Source organism: Convolutriloba macropyga, chromosome 1 (assembly GCF_964194025.1).
Source record: "Convolutriloba macropyga chromosome 1, txConMacr16.3, whole genome shotgun sequence".
NCBI lineage: Eukaryota > Metazoa > Xenacoelomorpha > Acoela > Convolutidae > Convolutriloba > Convolutriloba macropyga.
The window spans coordinates 46,345,502-46,372,542 of record NC_134468.1 but is presented as its reverse complement, the minus strand read 5'-3'; the positions used below and the strand labels follow the sequence as shown (position 1 = coordinate 46,372,542).

General features: G+C 37.3%; 1 protein-coding gene across 3 annotated transcripts in view; it reads right to left on the bottom strand.

Annotated features, from left to right (window-relative positions):
* Positions 1-11,070: 11,070 nt before the first annotated feature.
* Positions 11,071-27,041, bottom strand: part of LOC142349529 (uncharacterized) — a 50,084-nt gene continuing 34,113 nt past the window's right edge. For all 3 annotated transcript variants that reach the window (XM_075401153.1, XM_075401162.1, XM_075401169.1), the window contains 4 exons: positions 23,979-24,184; positions 21,827-22,052; positions 17,169-17,330; positions 11,071-11,470 (listed from right to left, as the gene is read on the bottom strand). In XM_075401153.1, coding sequence (XP_075257268.1) covers positions 11,177-11,470; positions 17,169-17,330; positions 21,827-22,052; positions 23,979-24,184 — 888 coding nt within the window. In that variant the 3' untranslated portion in view covers positions 11,071-11,176. The remainder of the gene's footprint in view (positions 11,471-17,168; positions 17,331-21,826; positions 22,053-23,978; positions 24,185-27,041) is intronic.

The window sequence follows — 27,041 nt, the reverse complement described above, 5'->3', positions numbered from 1 at the left end:
CAAAGAACCATCAGTTCTCAAGCCTCAAAGTTTGTCAACGCGAACAACCTGGAAACCAAGCCATACAAAAGCAAACTCCCGTTGTCAGTCAGCAACGCATCAGCGGAAAACAGTAGAAAACATTGGAACTTTGCGCCTCAGCAAAAACAACCGTCAACTTCACGAAACGTTCCAAATAAAACTTTTAACACAAAACGATCTTGTGCAAACAAGAACACAGCATTGCCACTTGCCCTGAGTATCAGTTGTGCTCACCAGCTGATCGCTACAACTTTGTCATTCAAAGCAATTTGTGTTCAAACTGCTTGAGCAACAAATACCACAAACAATTGTGCCCATCGCAAAAACGATGTCAGGTTTGCAGTGGATTCTACCACACAAATCTTCTTGATCCTGCCAAGCAAATCAAACGCCCTACAGCAGCTTTTTCTATTGAAGTTGTTTCTGGTAGCAATCCAACAGCTTCTTCTTGTAGCAAAGATTCAAGTCAAAATCCAAATACATCTTCTCAACAGAAAAGTCAAACAAACAAAGCCCCCCACAGCCGTTATGGCCAAACTTTCAATAACCAAAGCCATCAAAACGTTCAACGACGTAATTTAAACGGCGATGCAATTAACCAATCGTTCAGCATGAACCAGTTCTCAGAAACACCGAAAAATTGGTATGAGCAATTGCAGGTTATTCCGGTTTCATTCCTCAGGGGGGTTAAAGCATTCGATACCTACGCCCTCATAGATCCCGGTAGCCAATTTAGCTTTGTATTGGACGCCATAGCTGAATTGCTTGAGCTTCCCCGTGAAACTCAACAGTCAATACCACAACAATTTCTCAATACAGAGAACAGCATGTCCCTCTCAAAAATGGTTGAGCCAGTCACAATAACTCCATATAAGTCAACTGAAATATCGTTTGAACTCTCTCGAACGTTCAGCACATCGTCCCTGAACGTCGCAGCCGCAAAAATTTTTGAACTTAATCCAATTTGTGACGCCTTAAACAGTTTGCGCCACATACATTTCCCAAATATTGCCGATGGCAAAATCGGCGCCCTCCTCGGTGTTAATGCATTCGCATTCACCTACCCTACACATGTTATAATTGGCAATCAAAATCAACCGTTTGGTGTGAAAACTAAACATGGTTGGACCCTCGCCGGTGAATATGAGAACCGTATCTCAGCCACCACTCAGCAGCCCGCAAGTCAGCAGAAGACGAAATTTATTTTCCATGCGTCAAGAAACAGAACAGATGAACCCCGACTTGACGAACTTGTTCAACAGTTCTGGAGTATTGAAGCAGATGGCATTCAGAAGGATCGTGAACACGTTTACACAAAACAAGAAGAACAGTTTCTTGATATTTTAAAGAACTCTATCAATCACAATGGTGAGAGATATGAAATCAAACTGCCCTGGAAATCAGAAATAAAGCTGGAAAACAACTTCTATTCTGCACTGAACCAAGTCAAAAGCCTCAACACACGCCTTCAGCGTAAACCTTTGTTGCAAGAAAAATACAATAAGACTCTCATGGCAGACCTTGAGAAAAACTTTGTCAAACCGGTGGAAATGCAAGATCCTCAACCAGACAGAATTTGGTACCTGCCACACCATCCTGTGGAAAATATCAATAAGCCAGGAAAAGTCCACCGAGTTGCAAATGCCGCTTCAAAATTCGGCGGCCCATCGCTTAATTCAAACCTTCTTACAGGACCCGATCTCCTTAATAACCTTTTAGATGTCCTGATGAGATTTCGAGAACATCCCGTTTTAGTCCTTGCGGACATCGAAGGCATGCTTATGCAAATCGCCATCCATCAGATTGATCAATCTGCTCGTCGATTTCTCTGGTTAGCAGACAATCAGATACAACAATACCAATTTACCGGACTCATCCTTGGAGCAAATTGCTCGCCTTCGTGTGCAATATACGTTCTTAACCATTGTGCCAAAGAGAACATTCAACATTTCCCAGAGGCCCTCAAAGCCGTCAGAACGCACTTTTACATTGATGACTACATCCAATCACATGCAACAGAAAAAAACGCTTGTAAGGCAGTTCTTGAAACAAAACATTGTCTAAAATCAGGTGGGTTTCGACTCACAAAATTTGTTTCAAACAGCTCTATAGTCCTAAACCAAATCCCTCCAGAAGAGAAAGACAACCAGACAGATATTGTTCGAGTTCTTGGTGTTAAATTGAATCTTGAGAAAGACTGATTTCTTATGAAACCTCTCACTGATTTCCCAAAAGATGCCTTAGCGTACACTCAACATACGATCTTTAGCCTTGTCTCCTCCATCTTCGACCCAATAGGTATAAAGTCGCCATCGACGATCCGTTTCAAAATAGTTCTTCAAGGACTGTGGAAACTTGCGAAAAAATGGGATGAACAAATTGCCCCTCAAGTAGTTAAATCACTTCAAAAGAATTTGGACTTATTTTTTCTTCACCAGAAGTGACATTGAACAGAACTCTCAACAAGAGTCGCCATTCACCAGAAAGTGAAAATGAAATCGATACATTTGTCGCCGCCTCAGCTGTAGCAGTTGTAGCCTTAGCATGCTTAAAAACAGTTCCTAACTTAGCCACTTATGTTGAAAATTGTTACTTAATAGGAAAATGCAAAGTTGCTCCAATTAAACAAATCAGCATACCCAAGTTATAGTTGCGAGCCGCAGTCATCGGGGTGCGCCTTCTTTCAACCATCATAAAAAAGTCATCGTTTCACGTTACTCGTTCCACACTCTGGACAGATAGTCAAGTAGTACTTGACTGTTTATCCACATTCAAGAAGCAACCTGTTTTTGTTGGGAATCGCCTCAAAGAAATCCTTGCATCAACTGATGCTTACCAATGGAAACACGTTACCACCAAAAAAAAATCCGGCTGACCACGGGACCCGTGGTCTCAATCCAGACGAAATACCAGCCAAGTGGCTAACAGCGCCAGCATTTTTTTCCACAAGACAGCTCAGTGCTCCGGAAAACTCTCCAAAGCATGAGTTAGCAACGCATGAAAATTCACGCAATTTGCCGGAGCAAATAATTGATCCGACACAGTTCTCAACTTGGAACAAGTTGCTCCTGACTTTAGCAACAGTCTCAATTTGGTCTTTCGGATCAGAAAACAAAGGCCTAAAGATCAGCAGTATATAACAGAAGACGTCATTCTTGCAAGAAATTGGCTGATCAAAATGTCGCAGCAAAATTTCTTCTTCTCATCCTTCCAAGCCCTGAAACGTGGTTCCAGGATAGATTCAAAGAGCAAAATGCGTCCGCTCAACCCAATGTTGGACAACAATGGAATGCTTCGGTCATGCCGAAGATTGCAATTTGCGCCAGATAACCTCGAAGTCGAGAAATTTCCGATTATACTGCACGCAAAAGACAAGATAGCGAGACTCTATATAGAGCATGCACACAAAATTTGCGTTCACCAAGAAACAGGGCCAGTGAAAGCTTTTGTGCAGCAAAGATACCACATCATTGGCCTCCGAAAAACACTTTTGAGTATAAAGTACCGATGTTTTCTCTGCAGGTGATCTGCCGCTCAAAACATTCAACCTGTCTTGGCTCCCCTTCCTGCCTACCGTTATCCGACAGACTCTACCCAGTATCCTTTCGCGAACAGCGGAGTCGACTTTTTTGGACCCTTTTATATAGAAGATGCCAAAGGACAGATTGAAAAACATTACGGCCTCATCTTCACTTGCCTGGTTACTAGATGTGTCCATCTAGGCGCTTGTCCCGATCTCAACACTGACACTTTTTACAACGCTTATCGACGTTTTGCAAGCCGAAGATGTCAGCCAACAACAATGCTCAGTGACAATGGCAAGACACGCTGGATCCGGACCGCGAAACGCACTCTATTGATCATTCTAGGCTCCAGAAGATTGTCGCTTGATGTGTTCAGGACAATTTTGGTCGAGACCGAAGCTATATTGAACTCCAGACCACTAACGATTGTCGCTGACCCTCCGGAAAATGAAATGCTCCTCACGCCAAACCATTTTCTGATCAACAGATCGTTCAATTATCTCCCACCAGGAAAGTGCGACAGCCAAGAACCCGCCAGTTTCAAGTCTTGGAAGAATGTGCAGCAAATGGTCGACCATTTCTGGAAACCACTCGTCAAGGAGTATCTTCCGACACTGTTAAAGAGGTCCAAATGAAGCGATAGTGGCCAAACACCACTGAGAGTCAACGACCTTGCTTGGATTCTGAAAGATATGACTCCACGTGGAATTTGGCCCCTTGGACGTGTTCTCGAAGTCTACCCTGGACGAGATGGACAACACCGTGTGGTGAAGGTGAAAAGGGCTTACGACACGTACGTTCGCCCGGTCTCCGCGCTCGCACGCGTTTTGGCTGATTAGCCCATTTTTTCTTGACGTTTTTCCGAAACGGTTCTCTAGGCAGCTTGAGTTACAACCTCTTTGACACTCTGGTCAACCGTCTGTGATGAGTTGGTTGGCGTCCTCTTTCCCCTGGAGCATGTCGTGCAACAATCAAGTCAGAAGTGAAACTTGAAAAAACAGTGACTTTTGTCCTTATCGCAACCAAAACGAGTTAGTTGTTCCCGCAACTTAAAACTGATAAAAAAACTTAACAAACTGTCTAGAACAATGTAATTGAATCCTTATCTACATTCTCTTACAGTCAGCATGATAAAATGCTCAGTACTGCGGTAGTCGAACTGACTCGAGACTGCTCATTGAATGCTGGACAGAATTGAGGCATCGTTGAGTTGAACCCACCTGTAAGGAGTCAGCAGTTTAAGTTGCGCTAATAAATTGGGCGGCTAGCATTGTGGTTCAAAGCACAGTTTTAACAATTTTGCGTAGCGTTGCGAAAGTGTAAATTTTGTACAATCTAACGCTGAATCTTATACTTGCGATCTTAAATTTCCAATGCTTTGAGTGCATTCTGTGGTACGGTTGTACCATATTCAGTTGATTTGTACTAAATTATATTAAAATTGTCATTGCCTTAGTAAAAGTCATCTCTAACCATATTTCACTTAAATATATTTTACCGCCGACTAATAAGTCAAGTTTGTTCACACTTCCCAATTTTGTTAATATTCATTCGCTAAACCTAGTTCTTAATTTTCTCAGTTTTGCAGTCAGAATGATCCTATCTGGATTCGAGAAAGAATTCCACGTCGTCACATTAGAACTACATTTGTGGCACTATTGCAGAGTACAACTAAAAGTGGTTATCGAACAATTTAGTAATACTTTGGATTCGCGCCTCGAATCCAATTCAGATAATTTACAGCGCATTCGTGGCTCGAATACATACCTCCACAGCAAGAGGTATCACATGGCGCAGTCAGCAGTCAAAAAACCTGCACTCCTTGGAATCGAACCCTTTTGGGAGAAACCAGCTCTAGAACCACCCATAAGATGGGATCGTTGGCAGATAAGGTTGAAACTGGCTATCCTGGCAAAAGAGGGTATTTCGATCGATACTCTTCGCGAAGATCCTCTGGACAAAGTCACCTTTCCTCCCGAACACATCTACGAAGATAATGTAGAAAATAGTACGACTCAAACTGAGAGAGATCGAAAAATTAGGAACGAGCAACTCAAGAATGCATGGCTAAATACATGTCAGAAAATAGAACTCGTAGGGATATTGCGCGGTGACAAGACCTGAAAGTTTTGCGACAACAAAGCTGTTTCTCTAACTTATGTAAGTGTCGGGATGGAGGGACGAAATCTAGATCAGGTATTTACAAAGCAGCGAAATATAACTTTTGACCGTTATACCTTCCTAACCAGGAAACACTTAAAATGAGAACTCGTGGAAAAGTTCTATGCTTGTCTCCGGGAACAGTCTTGAACTGCTATCTAGGAAGTCACGAAGATTCCATTATTCGGCATGTTTTCATAGCAAATATGCAAGACGGTGAGATTCAGAGAGAACCCTTTAAAGAAACGAGAACGGCTAAAAAGGCATTAGAAGGGGCCATGAATTTTGAGATGGGCATACAGAACCAGGTAAAGATATCTGGAAACGCCATTCATCAGACTACAAATGAAGTCACGACTACATCTATACACAACATACAAGGTTCATGGAACAGATCGCGACCTTCAACGAGCCATTTGGTGAAACCTACAATTTGTCTAAAATGTGGCTATAGGTGGTCAGCTGCTCATCGACACAACTGTCCTGCCCGTGGGAAGAATTGCAAAAACTGCGGAATTGCCAATCACTTTCCGAAAGTGTGTAGAAAACCTAAACATCCATTTAAGCCGAAACCCAGAATAAACAATGTTGATGATTCCATTTCTGAAGCAGCAACAGTCGGAGAGCAAGTTAACCATGTCGATAGATTGCTCCAAAAACATAGTATCTACGATGCAAATTAGGATTCGGATTACGATGATTATGATGACAATTGTGTCACTACAATCTTCATCAATAACAACACTAGAGAAAGGGAGCCAGTGAATTAACCCAATTGCATCGGGAATACCAGTACAAACGCTTTAGTGGATTTGAGAAGCGCTTGCACTATAATTAATAAAAGCCTCACAACTAAAGTAGTGTCGGATTGTAGAGAAAGCTTTTGGATACAATCACCAGAGGTGCACGAACTCAAAACTTTCTCTAATGATTTAATCAAAACTATCGGAGTGATCAAGAATTCAATTAAATGTAATGATTGGGTAGCTACGGGAGTTATTGTGACAGTGGTAGAAGATAGCCTTAGACCTGTAATTGGACGAGATCTCTTCCCACAACGGTCCCACAATGGTCTTTTTCTCACTCAAACAAAACAAGTTGCAAATGTTGATCAAAATCAATGTTTAATCAAGAAACAGATAGCATTTGATTTCCCAGGTCTAATCTCAAGAATCGGTAAATAATTAAAACACTCCGATAAATCTATTTTTCATAAAAATTTTACACCTACACACCAAAAAGGCCGTAGGGTCCCAATTAACCTACAATCCTTACTTAATGACCAATTTAAAAAACTACTTGCAGACAAGCATATTATTAAATTAAACTGTTGCTCAGTTAAAAATAGTTATCACGGTAAAAAAAATATAAAACAGTTAAACTAGCCCTAGACTCAAAAATCTTGAATAAATCTATCCATAAAAATAAATATACAATGAATAATATAGACAACTTAATTGACTTAATCCAACAAAATCTAAACACTAACGCGTCACATGAAACAGCATACTTTTCAATAATGGATTTGAAGTACGCATACAGTCAACTTAATTTAGACCCGGAAACAGCTAGGCATTGCAACTTTAAAATTAATAGTGTTGAGGGTACTGGTACATACCGCTTCATTACAGGATTTTACGGATTAACTGACATGCTAGCAGCTTTCCAAAAAGTAATGGACTATACACTAGTCGGACTAAATAATACTCATTGTTTCTTAGATGATATTATAATAGTCAGCCGCGGCTCTAAAGAAGATCACTGTAAGTTAGTTTACAAATGTTTAAAAAAATTGGACGACAATAATTTGAGAAAGAATTTACCTAAATGTCATTTCGCTAAAACTGAAATAGAATGGTAAGGTCATAAATTTACTCAATCAGTAATCGCTCCACTTGAAACTAAAGCAGCGGCAATTATAACTTTAACAGCACCTAAAAATTTAAAGCAATTACGATCATTCTTATGTTCAGTTCGTTACCTAGAAAAATTCAGCCCTAACTTGTCTCAACTATGTCACCCACTTCGACCATTGCTTAAAAAGAATACAAAATTTGTTTGGAATGATGAACTTGAAACTCATTTCCAATCAGTCAAAAATAAGTTGCAAACGCAAGAGAAAACACAAATTATAATTCTTAATCGGAAATCCGGATCAAAGGCTGGTGCTGTGGTATGATTACCCTTGGGCAGTATGCGTTCTGGCCATACATGCACCGCGAGATTCTTGATAAGGCTGCCCAGTGCAAGCCTTGTACTGATATTGATAAGAACCTCAAACCCATCGTTTCGGCGTCGAAATGGAGGCCTTTTTTAAATTGTTCCGAACCTATTGAAGAAATACAAATTGACTTCGGTGGACCTGTTACGAAAGAAAAAGATCAAGATATACATTTCCTCGCATATATTGATCATTTTTTTAAATACCCTACTGTGGAAGTTTTTGATAAAGCTAATGGGCCTAATGTAATTAAATTTTTAGATGAATGTATTCAAATACATGGTGTTCCCCGAAACATTAGACTAGATCAAGCACGTTGTTTAATTGGATATAAAGTAAAGAATTTCTGCAAACAACATGATATTGACATTATTACTGCTCCTGCTAACGATCATAGAGTCATTTGATTAGTGGAGCGTTTGATACAAACAATTAAAAGGCCGTTGGATTAGTGGATCATAGAGCCGTTGGATTAGTGGAGCGTTTGATACAAACAATTGGAGCGTTTTGATACAAACAATTAAAGAATTACAAACAAATTTTAATACAAAACAATAGAAATAACACATTCACAATTAAAGAAGCAATAATGTCAATAGTATATCAATTACGTATATGTAAACAAAAGACAACAAACGTAACACCTTTCCAAGCACATTTTGGAAGAAAGCCAAACACGCCACTAAGTAATATTAGTACAATACCAAAGTCCTCAAACTTATCATATGAAAACATTCTACACCACTATTTAGACCCAGATACAGTTCCCGTGGAGGACTATCTAGATGACAATGGCTGGGTGACTGGTGACCGCAGTGACATTCTTATAGAGGAGGCGATGCAAAAAGCCCAAGTGGACGCAGGACGAAGGTACAATGGGGACAAAAATAAATCCATATCACGATTTATTATGCACCCCAAATTAAATAAACTGATACCGCGGTCAGAGCGATCTTTGGACCTGCGAGGACTCTGGGAGACGTTGTCCCCAGGTAGCACTGTTGTGAGAACTTTGCCCACAACAACTGTAATCAGGGAACCCGGAGTCCCTGAAGTTAGTCAGGAACAATGACATTGCCAAGTTCGGGACTCGTGCCGAGCGCAACACTGACCTTTGGCAGTATGCTCAACGACGTCCTCTCCCTTACGATAAGACAACTGAGGAATAGATCACTCAGCACACAAAAGATCTGAAGAAAAAATATCGGGGAGAAATCAAGATCAGACACGACCTACTCAGTCTGACGCTGCTTCTGGAGTCTCGTCCGCAAACAGCAACATTTCAAAAGCCATTTCCCCCCCCCCCCGCAAGCCTAAAAAGCCTGAAGCGGGGCGAAATCGATCGCGTCAATCTTCCACTACATTAAACACCTCCAATGCCTCATAAGCTGCTGCGTCATCAGTCACCTCGTCAACTGCCTCGCCTTCCACGTCTAAATCGAAACGAACCCGAAAGGCCTCAGAATTTTTTCGGCTTCGAGAGTTCGGTATGTTCGGTAAGCGACGACTCTGCTCCTGTGCCAAAGCGGCACAAATCCTCCAATCCCGTCATCGAGACGGTAATCCAAGAAGAAGCGCTTCAACCACTTGCACCTGATACGTCGTTTGAGCTGCCAGTAGTCAGTCCTCCCGCACCACCGATCGGTACTTGGTCCCCGGAGGAATATGATTATGACGAAAATGCAAGAGAGAATAGCATGAGCGTCTTTGACGCTGAGAATCAGCCATTAAAAACTGAATAATTCTTGCAATCATTTAACTTTATTTATATTGTTCATGCATTTTCATTTGTTTTATCTAATACTGGATTTGTGCCACAATTGCGCAATCTTTTCTGTTCATTGTTGTTATTTATTTGTAAACGTGTTTGGTTTACAGTTGTTAAAATGAATTTGGATACTCAGTACAGTGCACTTAATTTCATGAAATTTATTAGATTCGCACCTCAATTGTGCAATAATTTATGTTTTCTCGCGAACTGTTTAATGTAAACGCAACGGATTTACGTTATTTTTAATTTATCTAGCATAGTCCCCTCATCTCTCGTGCATTTAATCTGTTGGAATGTTTTTGTTCAAATTCATTTACTATTTATAATAACCAGTTCATATGTTATTACTATCAGAAATTTTACACTTACGCAGTTTAAAATTTGTTGAAGACGAGGATATGTGGTACGGTTGTACAATATTAAGTTGATTTGTACTAAATTTTAATAAATTTGTCATTGCCTTTGTAAAAGTTATCTCTAACCATATTTCACTTACGTATGTTTTACCGCCGACTAAAAAGTCAAGCTTTCAGTTTGTTCACACTTCCCACTTTTGTTAATATTCATTCGCTAAACCTATTTCTCATAAATCAGTTGTTCTTAATCTTCTCAGTTTTGCAGTCAGAATAATCCTATCTGGATTCGAGAAGGAATTCCACGTCGTCACATTAGAACTACATTTGTACCACTATTGCAGAGTACAACTAAAAGTGGTTATCGAACAATTTAGTAATACTTTGGATTCGAGCCTCGAATCCAATTCAGATAGTCTACAATGCTTTCGTGACTCGATTACATACCTCCACAGCAAGAGGTATCACACATTCAGTGCAAATTTAACTTTAAATGTTGTTTCTCAAAATAGGAAATTTGTGTATTGTGTTCATTAATTTCACAGCCTGGGTTTTCCGCCTTAATATACGGCTGAATAAACGTTGCGCAGTGAGAAGATATTGGTTGTTTAGGCTTCGCGACCACTTTTAATAGATTTCATAGCGGTTTTCTATGATTCTGAATCCTTTTGGAGTTCTATTTTTTTTATTTCTCAATTTTTGAGCATCACAAAAGTATCGGTTACTCACGCTAGTATGTTTTTATTTGTATGATTTGCAATTTTGTTCGTGAATATGTTCGAAATGATTAATCTCCTTATGAGAAAGAGAAAACCCTTGAGCTCAAACCGGACTTAGTTCTCCTTTCCATTCATTTCTATCTTCATCAAGTGACAGATCTTCGGGAAAAGCTCACGCTAATTACATGATTGTTAAAAGTTTCAAGACGCGTTTGAAATGAAGTTTACAACCCAAAAAAATGGACGTCAGCATTATACAAACGCTCCTTACTGCTGTAACCAAGATGACCCAAGACTGCTATGAATGCTGAATAAATATATTTTTAACTTTGGCATCATCGTTGTTTCTTTGTTTTTTGTTACCCAGATAGCCTGCGATGTGACTTTAACCTCTGCCCGTCTGGCATTCATGTCTCATTTCTATAGTTAGGGTTCTCAATCACAGTAACGTTCAAATCCGTATTAGAACTATCAGATGAACTAGAGAAACTGTGTTCTCCAACTAAAGTTGTGTCCAAATCGGACTCTGTGTTTTTGACGAGAGTGACATCGTTCTGGTCCTCAAGAAACTCGTTCCAGATAAAGGGCTCAAAATGGAATTCTACTTCGGCTTCCACGGTTGTTGGTTGACTGTTACTTCCTCCCGTTTGAGAAGTATCGTGTCTATCCCGGCGAGAACTAATATCCTTTGCTGCTCTTCTCTAAAAGAAGGCTTTTTCGTCTACCTTTTTCTGTATCAGAATTGAAACATGGATTGTGTCATAGTTATTAATTTGCTCTCAAAGCTAGTTTTTAGCAATTGCAATGTTCCTGATTTTTATGCATTTTTTGTCTGATGGATTTAACCTAGCGACTGAAGTTTCTATCGATTGACTTAACCTAGTGATTGACGATTCGCAGTGATGGCAAAACATTCTGAAATCTGTCTTAGGACTCAGTGCAGCTGATGAAACAAAATTCTTCTTCCCTTACTGCTACTTAGATTCGTTTGGAAAAAATAAAAGAAACAAAACTTCAGCCGCTAGAAAAATGGACCAGCAGGTTACAACAAAATAGAATGACAGGTGGCGAGGAGCAGTACACCAGAGCGCTGGAACTTTCACTATATTCCAATGTCAGAATACGGAGAGGATTACAATGTCTAAATCTATTAACTGATGTTTACTTGCTTGCTGATTTAGTACTGTGTGTTCTATATATACGGAAACAAGTTCTCTATTCAAAGGATATTATTCAGTAAAGGTTTTTGATTTCAAATTGGAACCCAATATAAACTCGGTGAGGCTAAGAGGAAGCTTAGACTAATTGGTACCTCCAAGATGTGTTGTGGGACGGAAACGCAATTTTGTGAGCTTTTATCCTCGATTTGGCAAAAAATGGCGCTTATTTTTATTAGAAAACAAACGAGGAACAATTCGACTGTACTCTTACTTACTACTTTAAAGCGTCTGTGTATAAATTAAATCAAGAGTTGACAAAAAGCCCTGGAGTCAAAAATTTACAATTGATTAATAACGAAGATATTTTTTTTTGTTTTTGTTGTTTTACGAAAAGTGTTTCGAGTGTTTTACGTCGCCTCCCTATTTTCGTAATCCACACAGCTTTTCAATTTGCAGCTTGTAAGAAACAGTTAAAAAATGCTTTTTTGTGGCGAGTAGTAACTAAAACAAGTCGCTTACGAACTTTTCTCAGAACACTCAGATTTAACGTATGATCAACAAACATTAGGTGGCCGCAAATGTGGGCTGCCAAAAGCAACTAAGACTGCTTGATCTCTAGCTTACGAAGAATGTTGGCGGATTACAACCCGGATCGAGGTGTCACCGCCATTCAACGCAAAATTAGGTAAGATAAGCGGTGAATGCGAAAAAGTTTTTAAGAGAAGCGTGCATGTGGTGAAATTACATAATTATATCTTTTTGAAACCTTGTTTAAGCGGTGAATTTATGTAATTTCACCACTAAAGCAAGCGATAAACTTACAATAATCACCACATTTCACCGGTTGAATTTGTAATTTCACCGCTAATCTTACAAAAATTCAACGCGAATGTTTTACAGAAAGTAGAATGAATTTGATTTAAATTCAAAACGAATATGCTAGCATTTAGTGGGAGGTGGCGCAGTGGAAGAAGAAGTGTCTAACATGCAGGAGGTGAGACGTTCGAATCCGTATAAGGTAGCTAAGTGTAGTAAGCGGTGAAATGTGGTGAGTTTTTGTAAGGTCACCGCTTACTGTAGCGGTGAAATTACACAATTTTACCGCATTTCATCGCAAAATTATGCAATGTGAAAATAATAATTTTTCAACGCGTATCTTGCATATTTTTCCGTTTTCTCCTTGACCCGGGAATGAACTCTCAACAGTAGTACGGTATAACGTGACATTCATAGTTTAACAAATTGAGAAGTCAGAAGCATGACATTGAATTAACGAAACTAAACAGCCAATCAACTGGAAAAATGGCTTTTTGTTAGGTATTGCAAATCTTAGAAATAGTAAACGTGTTGGAAGAACTTTGTTTGAATTTACAGTTTACCCTCCAGAATAATCATGTCAGAAAATAGTGCGGTTCGAATGCATAAAATGAAAATAAAAACGCGGGAACAGATAGCGTTTCTCTGCACCCGTTAAATTTTATACAAGATTTGATTTCTTGTTGATTCATTTTTTAAAGTATAAAACTTGCAGTCAAACAAGATAGCCGGTATAATCTTTTCAACTGTTTGCAGAGAAACATTTGAGTATATTTTAGAAACAGGGAAAAAAGGAGATCAATTGGTTCCATTGAGCCTCTCTTTGAATTTTTGGTCGCTGATTTTAAAAACTATAGAGCTTATACAACGCACGTGTCACTTATATATTAACTCTGTTGCCTGGTAAAAACAAAATCTTAACCAAATTTTACAAATCTTTCTAAATGAGGCCCCTTTTTAAATCAAATGTGAAATTTGGTAGAATACAGTATGCCATCTAGTGACAGGGAAGCCAGGCGCTACTTGGGCGACGGTTTCGAGTTGCTGGGAGCTTCCATCGGAGCTTGCTTCATGTTTGAGAAAAAGAATTTCTAAAATTTCAGAAATAATTTAACAATTGAGCTACCCCGGCGATCCACAATGCACATTGGGTGTTCTTCGACATTGTTTGCGGGCACCAAATTTTCAGTTAAATGAGTTCATGAAAAAATTAAGTCAGCAAAAAAAGACTTTAGATTAAATTCCCGGAACAATTTTTTTCCGATAGCGCGTGGCATCAGGTGATTTGGTTTATAAAGCACAGTTCAGTCTCCCAAAAAGGAACCTGCATTTGCCTCTCACTAAGAGAGTTTTGATTCTTTTGCGTTGTCCTGACACAAAAGCAAATCCAAGAGGTCTTAGATCTCCAAAAACTTTAGTGAGAGAGATGACAAGATATGCGTCGCTGTTGCTTCCACAATCAAGCGCGTCTTCAGCTGCAACTCCGATACCTGTTTTAGGCCTGCTTTGTTCCCCAATGATTTTCGGTTGATCATTAAATGCAAACTTAGAGCAAAATCTTACTTTGATGGAAAATGCCCATAAAGCAGTTCTTGCACTCTGGATAGGTTCGGCTGTCCTAAGTATGTCACGGATCGGGCAACGACATTGTAGAATATGAAGATATGAGAGAATCCGAGACTGGTTTGCAACAAACTTTTTAATGGCTAAGTTGTCTTTAGTGTCGAAAAAACCTTATAATTGGTACCAGTTCGCAACCAAGAGGTATTTTTCTGCTATTGCACACGTGGGGACGTTCTGCTGCTTTTGACATTGCAGTAACGTCTTTTCTGCTTTCGAACATTATCCAAAATTCAACTGAGCGTTCAGATTACGCAATTGAAGCAGCTGAGGACAAAGTTTATGAGGTGCATGTCCGAAAAAATTTTAAGCAAGGTACTTCAATTGTACTATTGCCAGTGGAAGTCTTAGCTTGTTTTTCATCAGTTTTTGAAAAATTTTGAAACGAATAGTCACACTCACTTTCAGACAGCTGAAGCTATCAGTCGGCCTTGTTCTCATTGCTCTTGACAGGTTGTCACGGTGCTTTTTAGTAGTTGCAATTCGGTGGTTGCAATGTCACTCTAAGGAGTTGCAATTGCTGCTAGCCCGCTTCATGAAAGTCTCCGTTGATTTTGAGATAAATTTCAAGCTCTCTCATGGAAAGTGGAATTTTCTCAAAGGCAATTGATTTAAAGTACTGGTGCGCATAATTGTCTTTTTACCCGATGAAGTGAGGAGAATTTAAGTACTTGAGTTAGTTCAGCGAAACCTCTCATGCTAAGTCAATTCCTTCAAGCAATAGCCTTTTTTCTTATTTGACCAAGATAGGAAGAATTAGTCTAATGGAAAGTGATTCATTTACGTGTTGATCTGTTGTTTTGTGGACCATAGTTAAATTGAGCAAGTTAATTTCCAAGTAATACTCTGGTACAAAAAAGTTTGTTTTTAGTCTTAGATGTTTTCTCTTTTTCATTTGCTGAAAATTTGTTTTCACTAGCAATTTGGAGACCCTTTGAGTTGTTCCCTACATAATACTGATTGTTTAAAATTGCTTGTGAAATTTGTTTGGCACTTTTCAGAATTTTTGGAGACAAAATCATCTTTTGGTGACATTATTCTTATTCAAGAAGAGAAAAAGGACAAAAACAGACACAGGCAGTTTTATCTTAATCTCAAAAAAATAATCTCAAAGTGAATGAACTCAAAAGGGTATTCAAAATTGAAAAGTTAAAATTATTTCAAACTCAATAATTAAAATGGTCACCAAGCAATGATTCATGATCAATTGTCTCTGCCGAAAACTCTCATAAGTTGTGGCTTTTATCTGTCAACACTATCTGCACAGCTTTTGCGAAATTGTTTGCTTCCTGAGTTGAAATATTTTTGTTTCATAAAGTGATCATATAATCATATATAATTCAAAACTGTTCTTATTTGATTTCTCAGTGCGATACTTGTATGAAACTAACGAAAACATGTATGATCCTTATATGATTACCAAGAAATCATTTTTGAACCTAGTAAAAGATGCAGGATTCATACATTTTTTCAATTTATGCTCGAATCTTTAAATAAGTTACCACTTGTTTATTTACCCGGCGTCAGTTGAAAGAATAAGACTTTTTGTATGATAAAGACTTTCTTATTCTCTGAAGCCAGTTTGTATTTTTAAATGCTCGTTTCAATTTTAAAAAGACGCACAAATTTTTATCATCTATTTTCCAACTCAATTTCTAAATTTGTATAAAAATTGAAACTATTGATTTAGTTGTAGTTTAGGCTTAACCAAACAGTCAAATGTGGACTGAACATACGATGTATTAACATTAATTGTCCTTTGAATTCCGTATGTGGGAATTGTGGTTTTAGTTAATTTTTCATGTAGAATGATTGATCGTGTATGATTATCAAAAAATGTTTTTGATTTCGAACGTAAAAAATTTTATAAAAATATTTATCTTTCATTTTTTGTTTGATTCCTGTATGATTTCCATGAAATCTTGTACAATGTTGGCGTAACTAGAAAAATATTATAGAAATCAAAAATGACCTAGTGTAAATATAAGGAATCATATTTGACCTAGGTTGATTACTGAGGAGGATTGCTTCCTAAGGAGTTATAGGAAAGTGTATCCAGTTTCTTGGGTTGGAAGCTTATAGTTCTTCGACATTTAAAAAAGTTGGACCAAGCAATGCATTTTGAGGTTTGCCATTTTTTTTTATTTTTGGAAACTTGTAGCTTAATGTAGGCAAAGACACGTTGCATTGTCTCTATTGGACTAAAAATTAAAATTTACGTTTATGTTTTAATTAATGGCTTTGCTGCTTTGAGCATAAGAGTTTTCCCAAAAAATTTTGATTTTTATACATTTTCCCATATTTGAGTTTCGTTTTCTTTTCTTGTCAGATTAGTGTCAGGTCGTATATTACATTATTGCCGTTTAAAAAGAAGAAGCAATTGAACATATAATTTTTTTCATTGAATTGATTATGGTTTTAACGACTTCGACACCGTCCTCTGGCAAAATATAGTGGAGTTTTTTCATCTTTTCTCTATTTGCCGTTTTTTTCGTTGTCGGATGAAAAATTCTGGATATATTGTCTTGATTCACTTGATAGTTAGTTTTTCATAACTTTGAAATCAATTGTTTTAAGAATATATTTACGTATTTGTTAACATTATGTGCAAACGCACACTATCGAGCCTGCTTTTTTACATTTGGATTGAAAATTGATACTTTAATGTGAAAGCAAGCAGTTCGAGGGTATAGCGTCAATTGAGTTATAGTGAGATTCATATAATATGTTTACATAGCTTGAGATTTATATAATATATTTATATAATATAGAAACTGATAGAAACAGTATTTGATAAACTCACCCGAGGGTTGGTTTGTCTGACGAGTCGATTAACTTGTCTGTCAGATGGGGCATAATGGCTATAGTTTAAAGGTCTCGACCAGGGGATTCTCAATCTAGGCACGTAATCGTTCTTTTCATCTGGTATGTTGGTCACTTCTTTAAACTTGGTCGAGGTCTCTTCCTAATCAAACAAGTAATCTCGAAGACATACATTTTGATTCACACCAAAACTTTCGAAATTAAAGCACTCAACTGTGACAGGACATCGCAATGCAGTCATTTATGAATCAAAATCAATGCTTATTATCTAGTTTAATCGTTTACATGACAATTGAACCAATGCCAAAATTCCTGCAATGCCAAACTGCTCACTTTATTGCCTTTGATCTTTTCGTGCAGTAATCCGAATACAAGTTAACAGTCGGTAAACCAAGTTTCTTTTCTCACACTTAAATAGATAATTTAATCCCAGGTGTGTCCCCTCCCCAGGTTGCGAGCCAGCCCCATTGATTCTGGAGTTTTTACCGTGTATGATTTTTAAGGCATAATTTTTATCTTGTGAAATCTGACAAAAGTGAACTTTTATCGTGTAAGATCTTATCAGACCTGATAATTTTGTAAGACCTGATAAATTGCCTTACAAAGTCTTAGTCAGGCGACGCATAATCTAATAAGATTTTGTTTGTATAGATAGTTCAATATAGTAAACATACGGCATTTTGTTTCAGAAAAGGAAATAAGTTATTGATACACAACTTCATTTCATTGCTTTTTTGTACATGTGCTCTGAAGTTCAAGTTCGCGAGCACAGTAAAAGAACAGTTCCAGGAAATTTGAACCTGAAGTTAAATGGAGTTAATGCATTAAAACTGAAGTTAAATGGATTCCCTAAGATCGGCTCAGGACAAATTTGAAAATGTACTTAAGGAATCATTTTTTAATCAAGATAATTCAAGCGACAATTAATATGATGTCATATATAGCTATACTCTTTACTTCAAACAAGAACTAAATGAAAAATTAAAACTTTTCCAAACAGGAATTTACAGTTCACCTTTTGTGATGAGGGTTTAAAAGAGGGATTTAGATTTAAGGGAGAGTGAAATATGGAAAAGTAGTTTTAATGACAAAAAACTTTCTATAAAGAACAGTTCGAGGAGTTATCAGAAAAAAACTATTTTTTTCATGATAGTAGAAGTCTTCTAGCAACATTCAGACGTAATGTGGAACAAGATGAATTCTGCCGCGAGAGTGATCTTCTATATGAGGAGAATTATCCAGTCTTCTCTTTTGCTTCTACAATTTCTTCCGTTTTTTACATGCGATCAATTGCCAAACAATTCGGAATAAGTTTGAGACTCCATTTTATGCGACTCGATTTCTTCTAAAAGCAAATTAAGGAAATAGACGAAGATTTATCGCCGATCAGGCATTATAGAAACTTATATTTTCTTACATTATTTTTTATCGTTAATCAAACGTTTGAAATATTTTGCTTTGTTTTTTACCTTTGTTCAATTGCTTCGGAAAAGTCCTTTCAGTAACGCTTGTTTCAAGAACAGGCTCAATGAAACGCTTGTTTGGATACTGAAAGGTTAATGTAAAATGGTCCATGCAGTGATAACGTCATGTGAAGGTTTCCAAAAAATATCAAGTGATAATGCAGAGATAACGTCATGGGCAGCGATAACGTCACGTGAAGGTTTCCACAGAACATCAAGAAACTTAGAAAGCACTCTTTGTAAAGTTTCAAAAAGCACAAGAAGAACTTACCCGAGGATCTCTTTTGTTATGTCTATAAAAATGGCCATCGAACAAAACTCGATTCAAATTCAAGTTTTGTCTTTTCGCTATCATCATCTTATTTGACCTATCAATCAGATGTCAGAAGTTGAATTCTGCGCGAACTATGGAAACCTGATTCTAACATCCGCGGTCTTCAAACTAACCAAGTTAAATCCCACCCATGCAAAAAAAACTGAAACAAAAATTGAAAATCATGTCCAAGGTGTCAATCGTGAAAATTGGTCATAGTTAATTTGAGCTTTCTCTGTATATTTTTGCATAGAAAAGAACAAAAAAATAACAGCTAATTTTAAAAATATATTCATTTCAATACTTAATACAAATTTCAACGCAAGTTTCCGACCAAAACAATAGTGTCCCGTCCTCCAAGTAATCGATAGTACTTGGATCTACAGAAAGCTGAAACGTGTACTGTGTGGATCATTTTAATTGTGGCGAGACGCCACGCAGAGAAGAAAGAGGATCAAATCAACACTTATGGTACAATCGTAGAAGAACAGGAGGTAAAGATTCTCTGTCTTGTAATGTGCGGACAAGACGAACTTCTTAAACTGAGGAGCATATGAAGTCCTAAGAAGCTAGTAGTGACTGTGTTTAAAGAGATCAGATTAGCAATTCAAAATTATGTTTCTTGAAAAGAGAGAGTGGTAATGGCAGAAAGGGCTATTTTTCCGAAATACACTTTTGTAGGGGAGTTAGAAGACAATTTCCTAGCACATCTCAGAAAAGAAGTTTGCTATTGTGCTAAAAAAACTCAATAAAGTTATCATTGGCGAGGAAAAATCAAAACAAAAACTTATTTCATGATTGGATGACCCTGAAGCCAAAAGTTATCTACTAGACGGTTTTAAGACACAGCAAACAGGACGGTCCATGGCTGAAATGACTAAGAACTGAACGTTCAGAAATCAGGCAAATGATTTTGCAAGCTCATCATCAGGTAAAAACTCTTTTACCGACGAGACCGAACAGACCAACATTTGCTATTGGCTAAACGGACGGCGTGACCGAAAATTTTCTCAGCCAGCAAAAAAGAAAATTCGGATCTCAGCGGAACCTCCTGTATGGGTCTCAAGTCTGGCCAATGCTTAACCTGGGATGCAGATGTCATCCTACCAACTGCGGTGTGAACAACATCACAACCGAACACTTGTCTGCTGTGAAGAGTTACAAAGTTCAAAAGTCATTATTTTGTCGAGTCAGGAAAACATCTATACCTTTTCAGCCGAGGTCACAGAGGAAATGAAATATATGGTCATACAAGGCATCCTTGAGCCTCTGCAGCAAAGAGGAGTTACTAATGCATCACCAGTTGTGTGTCAAAGAAAAAAGAGAGGAGAATTGATAGTTTGCGTAGACTTAGAAGTGCCTGAAAGGCAAGGTCCTAGATGAGCATTACCCAATACCATACATGGAGGCAATTGTCCTTAATCTTTATGGGGCCTCATATTTTGGCAAAATTCACCTCTCAGACGCCTATTATCCATTTGAAATTGACGATGAGACAAAGATGTTCCGACTTCTTCAAAGGTTGAAAAGTCACCTTTTATCATTCGGATATGCATCCAATTATAACTCAAAGGACCTAAGGTTGTCGTGATCTTCTGTAGGTTTAAAAAACTACCAAAGAAAACTTTGACAAGGAAATAATTGCAGCCAAAGTCGACTACGTGAGGAAAACCGTAATATTATTTAGAGAAAATCCAATTTATAATCAGTCAAAAGTGGTAGCTTTATAGAATACTCATTTTTTAAGGACGTAAAAGCATCAAAAGCCAAACATGTTGAAACAATCAATATTGCAAGCCCAAAAACTAACAACAAACAACTCGAATAGTTTATTAGTCTGGTGATTTTCTACGGAAGAATGATTACCAATTTTTTAACTAAAATTTTATCACTAAATGATACGAAAAATAGCGATAATTTTAATGGAGATCGTCACCAGAAGAGGAACCTGCTGTAGCAACAAAAAAGCAGAGCAACCACCGGAATCAACGGAGCCTTCACGATCAAAATCAAACAGTTAACAACCATATAGATTTTAAGAACCAATCTTCAGAAAAAGAGAAGGGAAGATGCGATGGTTTTGAAAGAACATCAAGAAACTTAGTAGTTGATCTTTTTAGAGTTTCAGAAAGCAAAAGAATAACTTACCTGACGAACTGTTGCCATGTCGATAAACAAGGGCCGCAAAAATAAACTTGATTTTACTTCTAATTTTGTCTTTGCGCTATCATTATCTTATTTGAACTATCAGTCAGATGTCAGATGATAGGGAAATTTGATGCTAACATCCACTGATCTCACTGATGTACTCGACTCACATGAAAAGTAATAAAATAGAGCAATAGAAAATCTTTTGCTGGAATCGTAACCAAGGTCTATTCACATGTTTATCATGTTTAATTTTTTTTTTAGCTAATCTAAGTTTTCTCTATATATTTTGGCATAGATAAGCAATATAAATATAACCTAGCTTTTGTATGTTTTCAGTTCGTTCAACTCAATTTGTTGAATTCTTTGACCCATGTTACCGACCACGACAGGTCAGTTCTGTTATTGTTTAATATAGCACATCCATGACACCCATTTTGATTAGGCCCAACTTTGAATAATCTTGATTCTTATTTGTACCAGACTAGTCTGCTCTGATATGGCAGTAGCCTGCGATGGCAGCGGCGCCAAATCCAACCGCATTGAAAAAACAAAAGCAACAAAAACGTGCTCAAAGCGCATAATTTAACTGACCTAAATTGTGACGTCGGATGTACAAGTTTTGTTTTCTTTTTTTTTGACTCAGCGTATCAACCTATTATTCCGCAAACTACCGCAAAAGCAGTTTGTGGAGGCGTGTAATGTGGAGCTTACCTCATTATTGGCGTCTAAGTCGGCGAGTAAAATCTCTCCTGACTGGGTAGAGGTAGAGTCTGTTTCACTCGCTGGTTCGTCAGATTTCCTGACAAACTTTCCCAGAAATCCTCGACCGGCGGTGGATTTTTTCCTCTTTGTACTTCCTGAGCGCTTCCTGTACTTGCTCAGGTGTCTGTTGACTTGTCGCTTTGATAGGACAGCTTTCGATTTCTTAGGCTTCCAACTGAAAAAAACAGAGCTCCCAAGCAAAAAAATGCTTGTCAGGAAACCGATTGATTTCCTTGCAGTACCTTAGGAGAAAAATGAACTACATGCAGCAAACACATGCATGAACAGTATCACAAGAAAACAGTCGAAGCACGCAGCTTTGGAATCATTCCAGCTTTTCAAATCCAGATAAACAGTTATATGCATATGTTCCTGCCATGAACGTCGTTTTGATTCACGAATTACACAGTTATCTCCGAGTTTCCTCTGATGGCGTACCTCTGTTGATAGCTGTGAGCAGCCGGCTCAAGTTAATGTCGTTTCATTTAAGTCATTCGGAATTTAAAATCTTATAATGTTAATCATTAAATATTTTTTTTAAGTATTTTGCAGATATTTTGACGGCAATTTATATTGATGTTTCTACAGCATCCCGGGACGGCAGAGAATCGGCACAATATCGGCACAATGAAGTCATAAAAAATTGTGCCACTAAAGCTCAGATTTTAATTTGGAAAATTTTATGCCGAAGTCGTTAACTTTTGAGAAGATGTAGGAAATGCAAAAAAAAATTCAGCGCAAAAACCTGACATAATAATGCACTGAAATGAGTTGAAATGGGCTAAATTTTTTTTGGTTAGAAATATACTGAAACTTCAGCGCATTTCTTACAAATTTTCAACGCAATTCAAGACCTTTCAATGACTGATTTCACGTCAGTTGTTTTTAGCTGTTAACTGATTTTCGTGAAACAACTCAATGGTTGCGTTCATCAACAAAAAATGCGCTCAACAAATGTAAGAAATGCGTTAAAACAATTTGCTGAAAATTAAGTAAGAAATCTCTGAAAATGCAGTGAGATTATGTACGAAAAGCCTTGAAGATGCGCTGAATTTTTAAAGCTCCAACGTATTCTCAAAATAGGAGCAAATTTCAGCTCATCCCAGGTTGCCCGAACTTGAAAACGTGGTAAGGTTGTAGTAAGGCACCGTATAAGTCTTGAATGAAAATCCTATTAAGATCTTTAAAAGTTGACAACGGTCGGTAGTACGACAGTAATGAATTTTCTAAGTTACCGCATTAAGGCCGCATCCAGATCAATAAGGTGCCGTACTGAAAGATTACAAAGTTTATAAAGGTGTAGTTAGTAATAAAATGGTCAGGCAGCTACCGCAAAACTCTCTAGTCAAAATAACAACCGACTACTTGAGATTCTTCCAGTATAATTTTTGTGGTTTTTTCCTCTTTTTTTTTCATTCCGGCCTTCCGACCGGCAGTGGCGGATTTACTGAAATAACTATAGGGGTACTGGTATAGTACGGTAAATAAATGAACTAACGCAATTCTCCGAAGGATTTTGATACGGCCGTATATCATGCCGTACTAAGTTTTGTAATGGTTCTACGGCGCCGTATAAGTCTTAGTATGTTTTCGAAGTTTTGTCTAAGGTGGGCAACCTGGAATTTAGCGTTCATAATTTCAGCGCATGTTAATTACAAATTAATGCGCTGAAATCGTTCTAATATCTGAACCAGGGTGACTACAACTTTCTCATAAAAGACAAATCACTCAAAAGTAAGAGTTTCGTATTTTCCGAAGCTTTTTTGGAAGAATAAGGTATTAGGATTACTGATAAAATTTAAAATTTGCAGCTTTCTTTTTTAGAAAGTTCTATGACTACAGCTTTTCATAGACGCCATAATAGGAAGTTGACTTTTTGGAACTATGGAGGTTAACCCGGGGTACTAAAAAGCTGAGTAACAACATCCCTGAATTTCGGAACAAATGCAAACAAATTTTGAGGAGCGAGGTCTGGCGAGTACTGGTGGTATTGAGTGTGGGAGATGGGTAACTTTGCAAGCGTCACCGAAATTAAACACCTAAGAAATCTTTGCCCATTGCACATAAAATTATCAAATCATTAAATATTCCTTGGTTTTACTTTTTGATCTCTTTTCCCTCGAGGAAAACGTCGTCGTCCTTTTTGAAATCCGTGTCCTTGAGCCCTTTGTGCTTCCAATCATCCTCTGCCTCTCTCCTTGAGAATGCCTCATGATTAGCCCAGGCTATCTTGGGACAGAGACCTGGATTTGGCATTGGTCTGAAGTGTTTCCTACTCTTTTTCTCCTCCTTCTTCTCTCGAATTTTCTGTCAAATATAACTTAATTAGGCTTATAAATCTAAACTTTATATAACGTAGTTATAAAACGAAGTTCACTTGAATCTATCTGTGTGTTTAGAGTTATCCAAATTATCCATCAGTACAGTTCGTAAAGAACCGCAAGAAAACAAACATAGCCGGCAGATTGCCCGAAAATGGCCGCGATAGACGCTTGTGGCCTACCATGAATTGAAACAACTAAAGAAATAAGATTGACATATCGACCACCAGTTTTTTAATAGACCACTAGACTATTTGGGTTGGCCTTTTTTTGACTATCATTTTTATGAGACACATTTGCTCTACAAGGAAAAAGCCCTGATGGAGCTTTTTCAAAGTTAAGATTCGATGTTAAAACTCAAGACTCTGTTACTCAGGAATTAGGGCATATAAGTTTGGCACTATTGGCATTATAAGTCTATTGACCTTCAATAAGTAAATGTTCATAAAAATTAAAGTTCCATGAGTGAGTTCAGAATTCATTTTTTGATTAAGGTAAGTCACGCAATTAACCGAAAAGCAGAGATGACGTCACAAACACTAGTTATAACTGCAAAGCAGTCGAAATCACTGAGGTCATTAAAAAGTCAATTCCAAGAAGTCAGGGTAAGACGAAACAAAAACCTGTTAGACGTAGTAAGAAAACATAGCATGACAAGTCCTGATGTACAATTCAAAGAATTTCCATTGACTTAACAAAAAACTAGACTTGAAACGAACTATGAGTGAATCAGAAAACAAAAAAGAAAACAGAAAATCAATGTCAAAATGCAGCAAACGAGAACAAAAAACCACAAGGAAAACATTGCAAAGTGGAGCTTTTTCAGAAAACCTAATGGAGTTTTTCCAAAGTTAAGATTCGATTTTAAAACTCAAGACTCTGTTACTCAGGAATTAGGGCATATTTGTTTGGCACTATTGGCATTATTAGTAGATGCACACTAATGACCTTTAATAACTAAATGTTCATAAAAATTAAAGTTCCATAAGTGAGTTCAGAATTCATTTTTTGAGTGACGTAAGTCACGCAATTAACCTAAAAGCAGAGATGACGTCACAAACACTAGTTTTAACTGCAAAGCAGTAGAGGTCACTGAAGTCATTAAAAAGTCAATTCGAAGAAGTCAAGGTGAGACGAAACAAAAATCTGTTAGACGTAGTAAGAAAACATAGCATGACAAGTCCTGACGAACAATTCAAAGAACTTCCATTGACTAAACAAAAAACTAGACTTAGAACGAACTATGAGTGAATTATGAAAACAATTTCTTAAAAAATTAGATCAGAAAACAAAAAAGAAAACAGAAAATCAATGTCAAAATGTAGCAAATGAGATCAAAAAACCACAAGGGAGAAATGTAAATTTGATTCTAACAAAAAACTAGGACTAGAGTGACTTTTGAATTGATTGGGTAAACCATTTGGAAAAAATCCGATCCAACAAATTGAAAAACAGTAAAAACCAAAGTGAGTTGCCGCATGTGAACAAAAAACCACTAGCGAGAAAGCGAATTTTTGTTCAAACAACGTTTTCTCACTCTACTTTAAGATTGGAGCAAAAATGGTTCAAAAATCTTGAAAATGTGAACAGATCTGAAAGAAACATAGCCCGAAGAATTCGGGAAACGACTCGAAGTGACAATTCATTTCAACGCCATCCGTTATAATCCTTTTAAAAGTCATTTAAACTACTCATCAGAAAAATATGCCTCCACTTATTTATGACTATGTTGAAACAAAACCATAAAACAAAAATGAAAAACAGGGAAATCAAATCTTTTAAAATATGATAAAAAATCTGATCACCTTTTGTTATAAATTGAGATCCCGAAATAGCTATCTCTGACATAATTACATCATCATTTCAACTAGTACTTAAAAATACTTCTATTGCGATTTTTTAAAAAAATACTTGAGCGGAAATTATTAAAAAAAAAGCTCTTTAAAAGAACTTGCAATAAACAACTGGAAAAGGTTAAAAGTTTTTTAAAATTACAAAAGCATATAAATCCAAAGAAAAATTCATTTCAGCCAACAGGGTATCCAGGCGCACGCAAAACAATAGACAGGTCATAATAGGCTAAAAAACTTGTCTAAAAAACAGAAAAAATGAAAAACTGCCAAAAATTAAGAAAAAAAGTTCCCTTTTTTGCTTTTTTTCTCATATTTCTCAACAAAAAAATGATTCAAACACACCAAACTGTAACCAATTGTTATCATAATCTTGCTTAAGTAGTAAGTGTCTCTTTAAAACCCCTTTGAGCCTGTAAAACGATACAATCGTCAAAAAACGCTAAAATTAGCCCGAAAATCAGCAAAATACCCAAAAAAACCTCAGAATTAGCATAAAATTCATATGAATATCCAAAAACCTTCAAACCACTACCAGAACCAGCCTAAAATTAAAACGAAATCAAAACCAAACCTCTTAACCAAAAAAACTGCTTGAAAATGCCGCTCGTGAACAAAAAATCTCGCTCTCTTTCAATTTTTTTTTCACACCTCAATTTCTCGCTCTCTAGAAAACAGCGATATGAACAAAAAACCACTATGTTTTCGCTCACTCTTCATTTCGCTCAGCAAAAAATCACTCCAAATTTTTTCATGTGTTTCATTTCCCGCTTCATTTAAAAGAGGACTTCGCCAATACTCCTCCCGAGTCGCAAAAAAGACAGCGCTCCAATACAATTCAAATTCTTTGATTTGTAAAAATTAGGAGCGCAATAATAGCCGCCTGGAATTGCTGACGCGGCTGTTGATAAAAAGAGCTGGAGCTCAAAAAGTCAAAAGTTCAGAATAGTTAGTTTAAAACATATTAGGTCTTTCCCGTCATTAATTGCTCTT